The 16,413-nt window shown below is 43.0% G+C and overlaps 1 non-coding gene and 1 gene segment (V, D, J or C); both read left to right on the top strand.

Moving 5' to 3' along the window:
* The first annotated feature begins 8,749 nt into the window (after positions 1-8,749).
* On the top strand, positions 8,750-8,822 carry trnav-uac (transfer RNA valine (anticodon UAC)). Its single transcript has one exon. It is a non-coding gene; the product is annotated as a tRNA-Val (tRNA).
* A 92-nt stretch (positions 8,823-8,914) lies between these two features.
* LOC140417789 (T cell receptor alpha variable 10-like) lies at positions 8,915-14,473 on the top strand. The segment is given in 2 exon segments: positions 8,915-9,029; positions 14,172-14,473. Coding segments are annotated over 2 exon segments (417 nt in total).
* The last annotated feature ends 1,940 nt before the right edge of the window (positions 14,474-16,413 follow it).

Genomic DNA, 16,413 nt, shown 5'->3' with positions numbered 1-16,413 from the left:
GCGTTTTAACTCTTCAAATGTTCTGTTTTTACTCCCTTAACAATGGATTCCAACAATCTCCCAACGGCAGATGTTAAGCTAATTGGTCTATAGTTTTCTCCTTTTTGTAACCCACCTTTTTGAATAACCACGTTACATCAGCATTTTTACAATCCAGTTGAACCATTCCTGCATCCAGAGACTTTTGGAGTATTATAAAAGTCCGAAGTGGGGATTGTCGCTGATGATTGCACTATTTTGAGCCCCATTCGAGACTCCTCAGACACTGAAACCGTCCACGTGCAAATACAGAAAGACCTAGACAATATCCAGGCTAGGGCTCACAAGTGGCAAGGAAATTTCGATCCATAAAATTGCCAGGCAATCATCATCTCAAATATGAAAGAAACAAACTATCGCCCCATGTCATCCAATGGCATTACCAGCAATGAATCATCCATTATCAACATCCTGGGTTCGCCATAGACCAAATACTGAACTGCACTTGCAATTTAAATACTATGGCTACAATAAATGCTGTGGCTACAAGAGAAAATCAAAGGCTCGGACTCCAGCAGTTAGTAACCCTGATGTAAAACGAATGCGAGGAGAAATTCCTTCTCTCAATGGGTCGTTAATATATGGAATTCACAGTTTCTTCACTGACGCTGGGTCAAATTCCCGAAAATCTTACCATAAGAGCACAGTGGGTGTACCTACACCACATAGACTGCAGCTGTTCAAGAACGCAGCTCAACAACACCTTGTCAAGGGCAATTATGGATGAGTAACAAATGTTTGCCTAGACAACAAAACTGACATCCTGGAAAAATTATTTTTTAAAAACGATTAAAATTGTGTCTCTACAATTGTGATGATATTGAGTATTTGTAGGGGAACGCTCTTTGCTTTCTCATTGGAGGTTGTCTCTTGCACTGTTCTAAGTCGGTTCTGTGCCTCTCTCCATAGTACACGGGATAGGGTTGATGGTCACACGTGGCTCATATTCACTTTCATTGCATGTACAAGTCAAGAATTTAATAAGAGCTTTATTTATTGTTGTCCGTCCTCGGCAGTGGAATACAATGGATAGCAAACTTTGAGATTGTAATAATGTAAACCAATGTTTTCTGTCAGAGTGTTCGCAGTATAAAGTTTGGCGGTGTGCACACAATTCACTCTGTACAGATATTGTGACAACAATTTGGAGTGTGTGACACTGCTGGGTTAGCATTAACCTATATCAGTGACACGCTAAGGGATACTGAGTTGAACAAAAAGCAATTGAGTTGTGGTGCGGGAAACACTTCAAATGTTCTTTTCATCTTTTAATTGATTTTATAAACAATGCAATGGGATATTTCACCACAAGCGTCAACTGCTCTCTGAACCTTGTCTGGGTCACAGCATAAATACAAGTGTTTGTGCAGCAACTAAGGAGCTGCAGCATGAAGCCCATTTCAAGAATAAAGTCAGGAAACCGTACAGATTCATATCCCAGAACCCACATTCGCCACCATACAGAGTAAACCATAAACATTGTCCATAATAGTATGAAATTCGCCGAGATAACAAATAGCAAAATGATGGATTTCCTTCGGCTTTCCATCTCTGGGTCTCTCATATTCTCTCCACTGCTGTGATTCTGGAGTCTCCTCCGGGCTCTGCTGGCCACTAATACATGTCTGATGGTTAAACTGTTGAGAAACAATATCAGAACAAATGGGACACACGGGGTTACGATATTATGAAGAAATTCGATTGTGGCCCAGAATTGAGACTCCATAACACCGCTTCTCACCTCACAAAACCAAGGGAAATTGATAAGCCAATATCTTGGTGATAGCATGTAATACCAGAAAATATTCTTCAAGCAACTCAGCACGGTTTCTGTACCCAGGACAACAAGTGTAATTTTCACAGTGCAATATTTATCTTTCCATTTCTGGCAACAAATGGCTACAAATCTATCAAACGTGAAACTGACAGTGAACCAGACCGAGCAGTCTGTGGCTGCATAAAGCACAACAGCGTGGATATTACACACATGAATGGCATACACAAAAGAAAACTGTTTCCAAAAAAGAACAGGAATGTGCCTCAATATCAGGTCAATGATAACGACCAGTAGATCCGCCGCTGCCATGGCCACCAGATAGTAAGTGACACATTTAGAGAGACCACATTTACCACGACACAAGATTACAATTGTTACCAAGTTAACTGCATGGAAGAGAAAAAGAACAGAACATTACAAATCAGGCTTTTTATTCTTTCACAGTGTAAGGGCGCCGACGACTTATTCAGCATTAGTGTTCATCCGTAATTGCCCTTGTGAAGGTGGCGATGAACTACCTCAGTGAACTGTCACAGTCACTGTGGCGTAATTACACCTAAAATGCTATTATCAATTCGACTGAGTAATTTATAAAATTTGTAAACGTGCAATTCGATGGAGTGATGAACGGAAATTAACAGAACAATAATTGTGTTCTTTTCGCTGACAGTGCGGCATACAATTTTCTTCCAACAGCCGTAAAACAGAAACGATATTTTGGGCTAAAATACCAAATTGTTGGCTTTCTGCTTTCTCAAACAGCTTTCAATTTGATTGCTTATTGAAAATAGAATCAAGAAAATTATTTTGTAACTGCGTGTGATATCTAATGTCAGCAGATTACACAAATTTTCTATAGGAACGTTCTAAGATTGCCAATAGCATGGATACATTTCGCTGAATTATAGAAACCATTTCAATGAAGGTAACAAAGTTCATGCAGTTTTGAAAACATCCAGGGGCTAGGAAATTTGCAACGAGTAACTCAGCTCCTGACGCGCAAAGCCTGTCCACTGCCAACAAGGCACAAGTCAAAAATGTGATTGCATACTCCATAGTTACCTCGATGAGTGCAGCTCCAACATCACTGAAGAAGCTTTACACCATCTAGGTCAAACCTGCACGCTTGATTGGCACCCCTCACAAGTACCCATTCACTCCAGCACCGCCGCATAGTAGTAGCAGCGTGCACCATCTACAAGATACCCTGCACGACTCACCAAGGCTCCTGTGGCAGCACCTTTCAAACCCACGGCTACTACCATCTAGAAAGTCAACGACAACAGATATGGGGGAACGCAGCCACCTGGAGGTTCCCCTTCAAGTCACTCGCCATCTTGACTTGCAAATATATCTCAGTTCCTTCAGTGAAGTAGGGTCAAAATCCTGGAACTCCCTCCCTAATCGCACAGTGAGTGTACCTGCATCACGTGCACTGCAGCCTTTCAAGAAGCAGCTCACCACGAGATTCTGAAGGGCAATTAGAGATGGGCAACACATACTGGCCTAGTCAGCGAAGCCTCACATCCCATGAAAAATAATTTTGAAACTTCATGCGTTTCCTAAGGCAGCGACTTAGGCAGAATGCCAAAGTTTTCTACAATTCATATAACGGCATGCTAACAAGCATTTGCGGGGATAGAGGGAGACGCAAAACAATTAAGCATTCAAATAATTGGGAAATCCCTTCAACAGCTGCCAGGAAATTCAATTATTCCAAATAATAATTGGAAGTACGTAAATTGAAAAGTCAAAGAAAAATAATTCACTTAGCTGTGGGTGATAATTCAAGATCATTACAACATCAAAACACATAGAAACATTGATCGTGATTTGAGTTTGAAGGTTGGAAATAGAATCTCATCCATTGGAGCGAGATTTTCCAACAACTACTTGTAATCTATCAGCCCGAGGTGGTTTCTAAAATTTGGGACAAATATTTGTATCTGTCCAAATAGAATTCCGATTTCTAAATGCTGTTGAGACTCCAAGCATACTTTAATCTAAAGCCGAATAAAACATGTAGCAGACAAAGTAAAAGTAAGAACGTGCCATTCATTGTTCTCATTTCAAGAAATTGCTTACAGAGTAATAATTAAACAAACGGCAATTGAAACTGCACACACAAAGCGAAACCAGTGAGAAAAAGGGCAGTGGATAGATCGACTCCTTAAATAAGACGAGAACAGTAATGGTGTGATAGGTAATATATGGAGTTGTATTTACAGTATTACGAGAAACACGAATAGCAGTAAAGAGATAGTAAACTACAAAAATATTAATAGGGTTAAGCATAGATTATCGAATTAATAGCTGAATACAGAGACTCACTTGGAACACCAATAACAGCCAGAGTGGGATATAACACCTCCTGAAGTTCAATGAGAAAATTCGTTATCTGCCCGTTTAGGGAAAGACTCTTAGCCATTTTCAGCGTCTCTGTAGAGTGCTCGGTCCCTATTCGTGCCAGAGGTGATGCCCTCACCCACATTGGTGAATGACTCATCGCAAGTATTCCTTATTAATAGAGGAGGAAAACCCTCTGGTGACACAAGCGGGGTCTATCGAGACGAATTTAGTACAGTCACTGAACAAACATGTTCTGTTAACCATTCTGAAGCCAACAGCATTATTTTTACTTGATGTGGAATTAAGCTCTATTATTTCATAGTATGTACAGTGCAGAAGGAGGCCATTCGACCCATCGAGTCTGCACCGGCTCTTGGAAAGAGCACTCTACTGAAGCCCTCACCTACACCCTATCCCCATAACCCAGCAACCCCATCTAACCTAAGGGCAATTTAGCATGGCCAATCCACCTAACCTGTGCATCTTTGAACTGTGGGAGGAAACCGGAGCACCCGGAGGAAACCCACGCAGACACGGGGAGAACATGTAGACGACGCACAGACAGTGACTCAAGCCGGGAATCGAACCTGGGAGCCTGCAGCTGTGAAGCTAACCATTATGCTACCGTGCTGCCCAAAACGCAATGTTCACAATCCTCCAGTTGAACACATATAGCGACTTGCAGACTATCTATGTACTTGCAACGAGCACACGGGGACAAATGGTCATAGATAGCAAGAAAGCGCGGAAGGAAGTAAAGAAACAAACGTATCAATCAGGAACGAAATTGGTTCGATACGAAACGAAATCGGCTATATTTGCCCTATCAAACAGTTTCAGGGCAGGGACTATACATATATTATACAACAACATATCTCCCTACTCACTGCCCAATCACTCACTTCAAGAGTCAGTATCGTACGTATTAGTTACCTAATAAAGTTTCACTGCACCGTCCCATAAAATATTTCAATGCCAGATAGAGCAGGAAACAGCTGCATTCAGCGGCAAAGACTGCCAGGGCAGCTACAACAGGGCCGAATACAAATACATTCTGTTTCGATTAGCTCTGATTTTGTGTGACATTGAGAGGAATGTAATTGTAATTTGAAGAAAACTGTGAAATTATATTTTGTTCTATTAAATAACACGGTTGATATAAAATTCACATTTAATTATGTGTGTTCAAGATTTTTACTTGCTAGGTTATTTCAGCGGACAGTGAAAAATCAACCACATATTGAGTCAGATTTAGGTCAGACCAGTTCAGGGTCACATATTTCCTTCCATCAAGGACACTAGTGAACCAGTTAGGCATTTATGGACATAGCGATGACTGTTTCACGAATATAATCACCGAATTTGGTTTCCTATTACAAATTTCATTCGACTAACTTAGTGGCATTACTACTACGGCACCAGAACCCCAGACTGGGTAGCTTTTCCCCCTGTCTTACTGCACTGTAGTACACAGCAGCATCTGACTTTAACCAATAAGAGTGCTGGAGCTTTGTCCAGGTGCACGCATACTTCAAACCAATGAATGTTATCTCTGAATATCAGGAGGGACAATCGGGAATTCTTTTGGAGTCTGCCACCAGCTTGTCGATGGAGCGAAGGTGTTTTCCAAAACGGTAACCCAGTCGGCATTTAGTCTCTCCAATGTAGAGTAGATGGCATTGGGATCAGCAAATGCAACAGGCCTGATTGAAGGATGTCTGATAGTAATGTGTACTCAAAAGGACAGACACAAACGGTACTGTAACTGACTTAGAGGAAATGCCAGAGTCTTAACTGAACCAGCTTTGGGAAAGTAAAAACGGTCTTCCTGATGGAGAAACAGGAAAAACCACTGTGGGAATCCAGGCTCAGTGCGGATTTGCTGTCACCCCTCCTTTCTTATACATGAACGGTATTTAGGTTGCAGCATGTTACACACCAAAACACAGGGAGGTAACATATAAGAAACACGTAATTCTCAATTCTTAAACTCAACTTAAGCATTGAATAACGAAACAAATATTGTGTAAGGTTGGTTGCTTTTTTCTGGAGGAATTAAGAATGCTGCATTAATAATGGAAGAGAGCATTTCGCCGTGAGAGATTTGATGAACAAATGCTTCACTTCAATATAGGTTCTACTTCTTCCGGCTTGTAAGTTGAGACATCTGTTTTAAAGAAACAGACGTGTTCATGTAAGAAGTGACATGGCCTCTAAGCCGAACCATGAGAAGCTGCAGCAAGGCAGTTCAGTGAACGTGGCACAGGTCCATTGGCTTTTGCATTGCCAGCTGTTTCTGTAGTTTAGTGGTTATCACATTCGCCTTACACGCGAATGGTCTCCAGTTCGAAACCGGGCAGAAGCATTTCGTGGTTCTAATTTAGTCTGTTGCTGAACATGACTTCAATCTCGTAACTGGTCTTCATCATCGAAGAATAGCAAAAGCCTAGCACTGCTGTGTGCCAGTTGCGCAATGGATAACGCGTCTGACTACGAATCAGGAGATCCCAGGTTGGACTCCTGGCTCGCTCGGAGTTCAAACTTTTGGCGTGCGCTTTAAGTCAGTGGGTGGGACAGCTGGTTCTTGATGCTGAAGTGAGCCGGGCATCATCGATTCTCGTATCGGGTGTGGTTATTTATGAAAGCCCTGCCTTCTGAATTTAACTTCCACTTCAAGCAAAACATAACTTATCTTAAGTTCAGTAAAGTTCGATATCTGATTGTTTTATAAGTTGTGACATCGGTTTTAAAGAAACGGCTGTCTTCTTGTAATAAGTGACATGGCCTCTCAGCCGAACCATTAGAAGCTGCAGCAACACAGTGAGGTTGAACATTGTACACGTCCACTGATTGCCGCCCTGCCAGTGATTTCTGTAGTGTAGTGGTTATCACATTCGCCTAACACGCGACAGTTCCCCGGATCGAAACCGGGCAGAAATATCCAGCGCTTCTCATTTTCTGTGACGGATGTTTGCACAAAAAACGTTTGTTCCCCAGTCTCCGACGTTCGAGGAATATGAGATTTGGTCTCACATAAGATATTAAAATTCCTTCGACAAAGTCAGAAGTGCTGAATTTTCAAGACGCAAGGAGAAGAAAACCCTTTCCTATTTTGGCACAGTTTGGATATTAGCAGTTTGTTCATCCACTACAGAATTTAATGGGTTGACAGATGCAGATGAACATATTTAATCACCATTTCAAACATGTCTAAATATACGATAAAAGCAAATTACTGCGGATGCGTCAATCGGAAACAAAAACAGAAAATACTGGACAATCTCAGCAGGTCTGACAGCCTCTGTGGGGCGAGATGTCAGCTGTCGTTCCGGGTCTGGGTGACTCTTTGTCAAAGCTGGACAACTGGATTTTTGGTCAGATTAGGACTTGGGAAGGCATGTGGGGAGGGCGTGAAGCATTGGGCCTCGATAGACGGCCAGCGATAGGCGGAGACTGACAAAAATGTGTTGGACAGAAAGAAAAAGGGAATGTAAATGGCTGTAATCAAAGATAAGAACGGTGCTGATAGAGGAGCATTCGCAGCTTAGAATGTGTCAATGGCAGAGGACAATAAGGAACAGGGGGCGGATTTCCCAAGAGGGATGGGATGGGCTGGGGAGAGGCGGTGGGACAGTGGTGGGGGAAAACATATCAATGGAAGCAATGAAAATAAGTTGATGGAAAAAACATGTGGTGAAGGGGGAGGAGGGATTTTCACAGTCTTAAGTTGTTGAACTGACCGTTAAGTCCACATGCCTAAATCGGAGGATGACGTGCTGTTTCTCAGCTTTGCGCTGGGCTTCACGGGAACATTGCAGCAGGCTAAGATCGGACATGTGGACATGAGAGCAGGACAGTGAGTTGAAATAGCAAGCGACAGGAGGGTCTGCCTCCAGCTTGTCAATGGAGCGAAGGTGTTTTGCAAAGCTGTCACCCAGTCGGCATTTAGTCTCTCCAATGTAGGTGGCATTGGGATCAGCGAATGCAACAGGCCAGATTGAAGGATGTCTTATAGTAATGTGTACTCAAAAGGACAGACACAAACGATACTGCAGCTGAATGAGAGGAAATTCCAGAGATTTAATTGAACCAGCATTTGAAAAGAAAAAACGGTCTTCCTGATGGAGAAAGAGGAAACACCACTGTGGGAATCCAGGCTCAGTGCGGATTTGCTGTCGGCCCTCCTTTCTTATACATGAACGGGATTTAGGCTGCAGCATGTTACACATCAAAACACAGAGGGGTCAAATATAAGCAACACATAATTCTCAATTCTTATACTGATGGTAAACATTGAAAAACGAAACAAATACTGTGTAAAGTTGGTTGAGTTTTTCCGGAGGAAGATAAGATTGCTGCATTAATAATTGAAGAGAGTATTTCGCCGTTAGATATTTGCTGAACAAATGCTTCAGTTCAATATAGGTTCTACTTCTTCTGGTTTTGTAAGTTGAGACATCTGTTTTAAAGAAACAGACGTGTTCTTGAAAGAAGTGACATGGCCTCTCATCGAAGCTTGAGAAACGGCAGGAAGGCAGTTCAGTTGAACGTGGCACAGGTCTGTTGACTTCTGCATTGCCAGTTGTTTCTGTAGTGTAGTGGTTATCACATTCGCCTTACACGCGAAACGTCCTCGGTTCAAAACCGAGCAGAAACATCTTATGCGTCTAGTTTAGTCTGTTGCTGTATATTACCTCAATCTCGTAACATGTCTTCATCAACGAGGAATAGCAAAAGCCAAGTACGGCTATGGCTGTGCGAATCAGGAGTTTCCAAGTTCGACTCCTGGCGGGCTCGGACTTTGAAATATTGGCGTCCGCTTCAGCTGAGTGGGTTGAACAGCTGATTCTTGATGCAGAGCAACGTGAGCAGGGCATCATCAATTCTCGCATCGGCTGTGGTTATTTAGGAAAGCTTTGCCTTCTCAATTTAACTTCCACTTCAAGCAAAACAAAACTTATCTTAAGTTCAGTAAAGTTCGATATCTGATGGTTTTATAAGTTGAGACATCGGTTTTAAAGAAACGGCTGTATTCTTGTAATAAGTTACATGGCCTCTCAGCCGAACCATGAGAAGCTGCAGCAACACAGTGAGGTTGAACATTGACACGTCCACTGATTGCAGCCCTGCCAGTGATTTCTGTAGTGTAGTGGTTATCACATTCGCCTAACCCGCGAAAAGTCCCCAGTTCGAAGCCGGGCGGAAACATCAAGTACTTCTCATGTTTTGTGAGAAATGTTTGCACAAAGTACGTTCGTTCCCCAATCTCGTTGGTTCAAGGAATATGAGATTTAGTCTCACATCAGACATTACAATTCATTCAACAAAGTCAGAAGGACTGAATTTTCAAGGAGAAGAAAAACATTTTCTTATTTTGGCACAGTTCAGATATTAGCAGTTTGTTCATCCACTACAGAATTTAATGGGTTGACAGATGCAGATGAACATATTTAATCACCATTTCAAACATGTCTAAATGTGCGATAAAAACAACTTACTGCGGATGCGTCAATCGGCAACAAAAACAGAAAATACTGGACAATCTCAGCAGGTCTGACAGCCTCTGTGGGGCGAGATGGCAGCTGTCTTTCCGGGTCTGGGTGACTCTTTGTCGAAGCTGGACAACTGGATTTTTGGTCAGATTTCGACTTGGGAGGGCGTGGGGGGAGGGCGTGAAGCATTGGGCCTCGATTGAGAGCCAGCGATAGGCGGAGGATGACAAAAATGTGTTGGACAAAAAGAAAAAGGGAATGTTGTAATCAAAGATAAGAACGGTGCTGATAGAGGAGCATTAGCAGTTTAGAATGTGTTAATAATGGCAGAGGACAATGAGGAACATGGGGCGGATTTCCCAAGAGGGATGGGATGGGCTGGGGAGCGGTGGTGTGACAATGGTGGGTTAAAACATATCAATGGAAGCAATGAAAATAAGTTGATGGAAAAAACATGTGGTGAAGGGGGAGGAGGGATTTTCACGGTCTGAAGTTGTTGAACTGACTGTTAAGTCCGCAAGGCTGTAACATGCCTAAATCGGAGGATGACGTGCTGTTCCTCGGCTTTGTGCTGGACTGCAGGGGAACATTGCACAAGGCTATGATCGGACATGTGGACATTAGAGCAGGACAGTGAGTTGAAATAGCAAGCGACAGGAGGGTCTGCCCCCAGCTTGTGGATGGAGCGAAGGTGTTTTGCAAAGCGGTCACCAAGTCGGCGTTTAGTCTCTCCAATGTAGGTGGCATTGGGATCAGCAAATGCAACAGGCCGGATTGAAGGATGTCTGATAGTAATTACGTGTACTCAAAAGGACAGACACAAACGATACTGTAGCTGAATGAGAGACAATTCCAGGGACTTAACTGGACCAGCATTTTGGAAAGAAAAAACGGTCTTCCTGATGGAGAAACAGGAAAAGCCACTGTGGGAATCCAGGTTCAGTGCGGGTTTGCTGTCACCCCTCCTTTCTTCTACATGATCGGTATTTAGGCTGCAGCATGTTACACATCAAAACACAGAGGGGTCAAATATAAACAACACATAATTCTCAATTCTTATACTGACGTTAAGCATTGAATAACGAAACAAATACTGTGTAACGTTGGTTGAGTTTTTCCGGAGGAAGATAAGATTGCTGCATTAATAATTGAAGAGAGCATTTCGCCATTAGAGATTTGCTGAACAAATGCTTCAGTTCAATATAAGTTATATTTCTTCTGGTCTTGTGAGTTGAGACATCTGTTTTAAAGAACATAAGAACATAGAACATAAGAACTAGGAGCAGGAGTAGATCATCTGGCCCCCTCGAGCCTGCTCCACCATTCAATGAGATCATGGCTGATCTTTTGTGGACTCAGCTCCACTTTCTGGCCCGAACACCATAACCCTTAATCCCTTTATTCTTCAAAAAACTATCTATCTTTATCTTAAAAACATTTAATGGAGGAGGCTCTACTGCTTCACTGGGCAAGGAACTTTCCATATTGACTAGAGTAAGGACAACATGGACTTGTCAGGATTAATGCATTCTTCAATCGTAAACAAGTGATTCATTCGCAACATCTGTTCAACTGGATGAATCGATGGACAACTGCGTTGGAGTCATTGAGTCAATATACCAAGGGGTATCAAAGATCTGAAAAGTTTAAATGAAAGACGAGGAGAAGATCATATCAGAAATTCTGGAGGAAATAGAATGTGAGTAGTAAGGGCGTGGAATGCCCTGCCTGCAACAGTAGTGGACTCGCCAACACTAAGGGCATTCAAATGGCAATTGGATAGACATATGGACGATAAGGAAATAGTGTAGATGGGCTTTAGAGTGGTTTCACAGGTCGGCGCAACATCGAGGGCCGACCTGTACTGGGCCTGTTCTATGTTCTATGATAAAGATCAAGTAGGCAGGGAAGGGCATCCAAAGAATGATATGAGTTAAGGCACCTTAGATCGATTCGCCATGTTCATGTTAGTAGCTGTGCGAGTTGAATTCGCATATTATCGTTACTGCTGAAGTGGTCAGTATCTGTTCTTGTAAACGGATGTGTTTTGTTGCAAGTTTACGTAACTCTCATTGTGGTTGCCTGGCTGTTATTTCTGTTCAACAATGTGGGAGCGCCCTCTGCGGAGCACTAACTAGAACTCTCAATGCGCGAGTTTGAACAGCATCCTTTCGATTTCTGCAGCAGTGTTGGATCCATGGCTTCAAAATGTATCGCACTGTTAGAGATCGGCATGTTGCCGATCATTCGCTCAACACTCCGGTAGTTTTATTAAACGTAGGTGATATCCCTGTTCCGACATAGCTTTCCTCCCAGAATATCAAGCATATACTGCGGGGCTGCCGAACGCTGTCTGTACCGGGGCAGATGAAGGTTCGAATCGCTTGTTGTCAAGTTGCAGATTTGTGGGACATTACTTTCCTCGTCAGAGGTTATTTCAGCATTCGCCTGTTCCACTTTTTCTTGGTGGTTCGATTCTAACTTTAAAAATAGCGAAAAAATCCAATCAGTATCAGCCTCATTTCGGGCAATATAATCGTTATCTCCCACCAATCACTGTTATTTTTGTTTATCAACAACAACATCTGAGTTAACCCATCCAGGAGGAGGATGAATGTTTTGCTGGGAAGGAAATACTTACTGGTAACAGAGATGGTGATGAGGAGCGACGGGAGCATGCTCCCCATGCTCCTTGGGTAGCCTACAATTCTGGAAGCGCATGGAATCCTATCCCGTCCCACTGAAATGCTGATTCAACGAATGACAAGGACCAGCGGCACCATTCTCTCCAATAACACGATCAGAACAGAGCGAGAGAAGCAAACGGATGCTTTGGACAGGAATACCACAGGCTCAGCATTGAGTGGGTGTGCGGTGCCTCGCAGCTGCACTCGGAATTGATGGAGCGGAAATACGATGGTTGAACCTTCAGAAGTCTGTGACCATCCTGCACCTGCTCACTGTTTAAGTGACTGAGAACAAATAGAGGAGAGTCATGAAGGGATTAGAATCGTGGAAACTTTCAGCACGAAATGAGGCCCTTCGGCCTATCCTACTTGTACCTCTTTGAGAGAATTACCCAAATTGCCCCAATCACACTCGCATATTCACATAGGCTGGCATTTTCCCCTTTCCAAGCTTTCGACAATTCCCTCTTGAAATATACGAAAGTGTGTATCTCCACCTCTCCTTCAAGCAGTTAATTCCAGGTTTAATCATATCCATTTCAATCAAGAAGATTTATCTAACTTTTTTCTCTTAACTCGGGATGTTTGGCTTATTTGTATTATGGAAAAAGTTGTGTATGATCTACTCAATTGTAGCCAATCATAATTAAGTCTCTCCTTTAACTGTTTTGATAGAAGGAGAACAATTTTAGTTTCTTTACACTGTTCTCTTTTGGGAAGTCTCATTGCAGGTGCGATTCTGGTGTACCCCATCCATACCTTTTCCCACGACTTGACATTTCCTTTTTCCAATTATTGCTTTCCTGGTGTATAACTGCTGACTTATCAATAGCATTTTCCAAGCTAAATATAGAACATGGAATTTACAGTGCAGAAGGAGACCATTCGGCCCATCGAGTCTGCACCGGCCCTTAGAAAGAGCACCCCACTCCGCCCCATACCCGTAACGCTACCCAACCCCTTCAGGCACTGAGGGCAATTTACCTTGGTCAATCCACCTAATCGCACATTTTTGGATTGTGGGAGGAAACAGGAGCTCTCGGAGGAAGCCCACGCAGACACGGCGAGAACGTGCAGATTCCGCACATACAGTGACCCAAGCCAGGAACCGGACCCGGGACGCTGGAGCTGTGAAGCGACAATGCTAGCTACTGCACTACCCTGCGGCCTAAGTATCAAGAAAAATAAAGATTGCGCTTAGTCACCTTCTATTTAGGTTTCTGGGACACAATATTTAACATTGTGTTTTGATGTGTATTTCAATAAACCCACTCAGTAGTTCTAAATTGGATTGAAGAGAATCCGTCAGCAGGGGGCGGCAGGCAGCAGTATGCTAATTGGAAAGTCACGTGAGATCAATGCCAAAGCCAATAGTGATGTGGAGATGCCGGCGTTGGACTGGGGCGAGCACAGTAAGACGTCTTCCAACGCCAGGTTAAAGTCCAATCGTGATGGTATCCTGAGTGATGTCACAATAGGCCTGGCCCTGCAGTGTGTGGCTGGAACAATGAGTTGAACAGAGCCCGGGATCTCTCTCTCTCTTTCATTCTGACTCAATTCATTCCCATTCACTGAGAAATTTAGTCAGACATGTTTCTACTAATACTGGCGACACTCTGGGACAGTCAGTATACGATTAGGTTCATCATGACAGTTTAGCATATTGATTGCAAAGAGTTTGCACTAAACATTAATATCGTTAACGATAAGATGTGTACATATTATGCGTAGCTTGGCAAATGAGAGTTTACACACTCAGGTCCAGATAGACACAAGTTCGCTTTATTCTCTTTAATCTCGTGCTCTCTTGTTCATCTACTTTCACAGGCGGATTATGTGCATTGACTCAGTCTCCAGTGACATTAACTGTATTAGAAGGGCGTTCAGCGCAGTTAATTGGCGAGTATACAGATCAGGTTATAAGCACAATGCAATGGTATCGGCAGAAACAGGCACATCCTCCAATTTGCATAATGTACAAAGTAGCAGAACTGAAGAAAGAAGAAATCTTAGGACGATATCTGGCGACTGATGATAAGTCCACAAAGTCTGGTGACCTGAACATAAGCGCCCTGTATGTGGCGGACGGAGCGGTGTATTACTGTGCAGTGACGCACAGTGTCAGATAAAAGACAAAAACTCGTACAACAACCTCCGCGACTATTTTCTTCTCGGCTGAGTGTTTTTGATGCCTCAAACTGCGAAATGTGTCTATTTCCGTGCCCGCAGTGAACAAAACTGACAGGATTATGTAAGACCCATTTGCATTCTGTCTTTCTCCTTGTGCACATGAACAGAAAACCGGTATAGGAAACCCTGATACTTATCTCCATGAACCGAGTTATATCACCTCAGTAATTATTTCGGAGCTTACCCTGAATATTGATGTTCCAACAGAGGCAATCCAGGAGTAGTGAATCTGTGGTTACTTGTTGCGGCAACAGAACAAAGGCTGTGTCAAAATCTGGGATGGATTCTAACACATGCAATAGACAATGTCCCTTTGAACATAGACTTACCATTATCAGAAACGGCCGTGGAGAGAACACGGTGTATAATGTAGACTTAAGTAGAAAAAGAACCCTTGTTAATAAACGCAGCTGAGAAACAGATTTCACTTATGGGGCGACTGAGGGACGTTTTCCAACGACAGTGTTACAAACTGTAGGTCCGTCTCAGCAGCTTTTTGCAGAGCTAACCGTTGTTCCACCGCAGCCCAATGGTGCTTTTGCATCTGGACTTGTGGAACTGACTGTCAGTGAATCTAAAGAACCCGAACAGAGATCTAGTAAGTATCCTGATAAGAATACAGGTTTCATTGTTAGGCACGGAGTAGGAATGGCCCCCGGTCATCTGGTTATTGTCAGGCGGAAGAATTGGGCTGTGAATTGTGTCAGAAAACATTCAACCAAAAGGTAAATAAACATTGAGGTAATTCTGAGCTCCCGGCTTGTTACCAGCAACATATTTTAGTCAAGTAGACACCATGTGTCAGCTGTGGTCTGAGAGACCTAGAAACTGAGAGTGTAAATGGAGAAAGGATTTCATATTGCTTTCGAAAGACATGACAAGATCGCAAAACGGCAAAACGTGAGTGAAAGCACCATAAATTGATTTGTGAAATTAATTTACGGTATAGCTGCAAGTTAAAAAAACTAACTAACATTCCTCAGCTGCTGCTGTTATTGTTGGATTTTGTGTTTTGTTCTCATATCTTAATAATGACCCTCACAGGCTCAGTTATAGTTTATGTTTGCAGTGCGAGAGCGCCCTCTGCTGACAATAACTGGAACTCTCAGGCTAGGTTTTTGTACGGGCTCCACTATATCTCTGCAGCAGTGTGGGCTGCATGGCACAGAAATACACGGCGCTGTCGGAGAGAAGCGCCGCGGCGATATTTAAAGGAACCGTTTTGTTTTGTTTGTTCAAAACAGCCGAGAACCTGGTTGGCAAATCTTGAGGCGTAGCTCCTGAGCTATATATCTTGAATAAATATTTCGGAGCTTCCCCGGGAGACTGGATGTACCAGAAAAGAGTTGGAGCACCAGTTGTCGAGTAGCTGCAGTCCAGTATTATTGTCTGTCCTTCCAGAACTGTTAATTCAGAGGGATCCTGGGACACTTCATCTTTGCCATTGGATTCTGCAACAAATTACAGAATCTATTAAATAACTGGGAGCGAAAGCTGGGAACAGACAGTGACCATTTGAACATAGACTCACCGGGCATCAAGACCAACAGTATTAGTAAAGAACATCGAGAGAACATGGTTGCTGCTTTGGAATTTCACAGAAGTCACAGAATTCTAAAAACATGATAACTCTTATAGTCTGACATGAAAAAGTAAATTCAAGGGCAGATTTCATTTATTGGGTAACTAAAGGGGCGTTGCCCAATGGTAGGATTCGCTGGCTTCTCGGTGCTGCTGCTCACACAAGTTGAATACATGTGCTCTCTATCAGCAATTGGCTAACGACCAGTTTAGTGTGAGCTCAGTGACTGTCTAACTGTTTCTCTATCTCACACTGTCTGTCTTTCTCTGCGTCCTTTGTTCTTCTCGATGCTTGTCT

The sequence above is a fragment of the Scyliorhinus torazame genome, chromosome 5, assembly GCF_047496885.1.
Source record: "Scyliorhinus torazame isolate Kashiwa2021f chromosome 5, sScyTor2.1, whole genome shotgun sequence".
Classification (NCBI taxonomy): Eukaryota; Metazoa; Chordata; class Chondrichthyes; order Carcharhiniformes; family Scyliorhinidae; genus Scyliorhinus; species Scyliorhinus torazame.
This window is presented reverse-complemented; position numbering and strand designations above follow the sequence as displayed.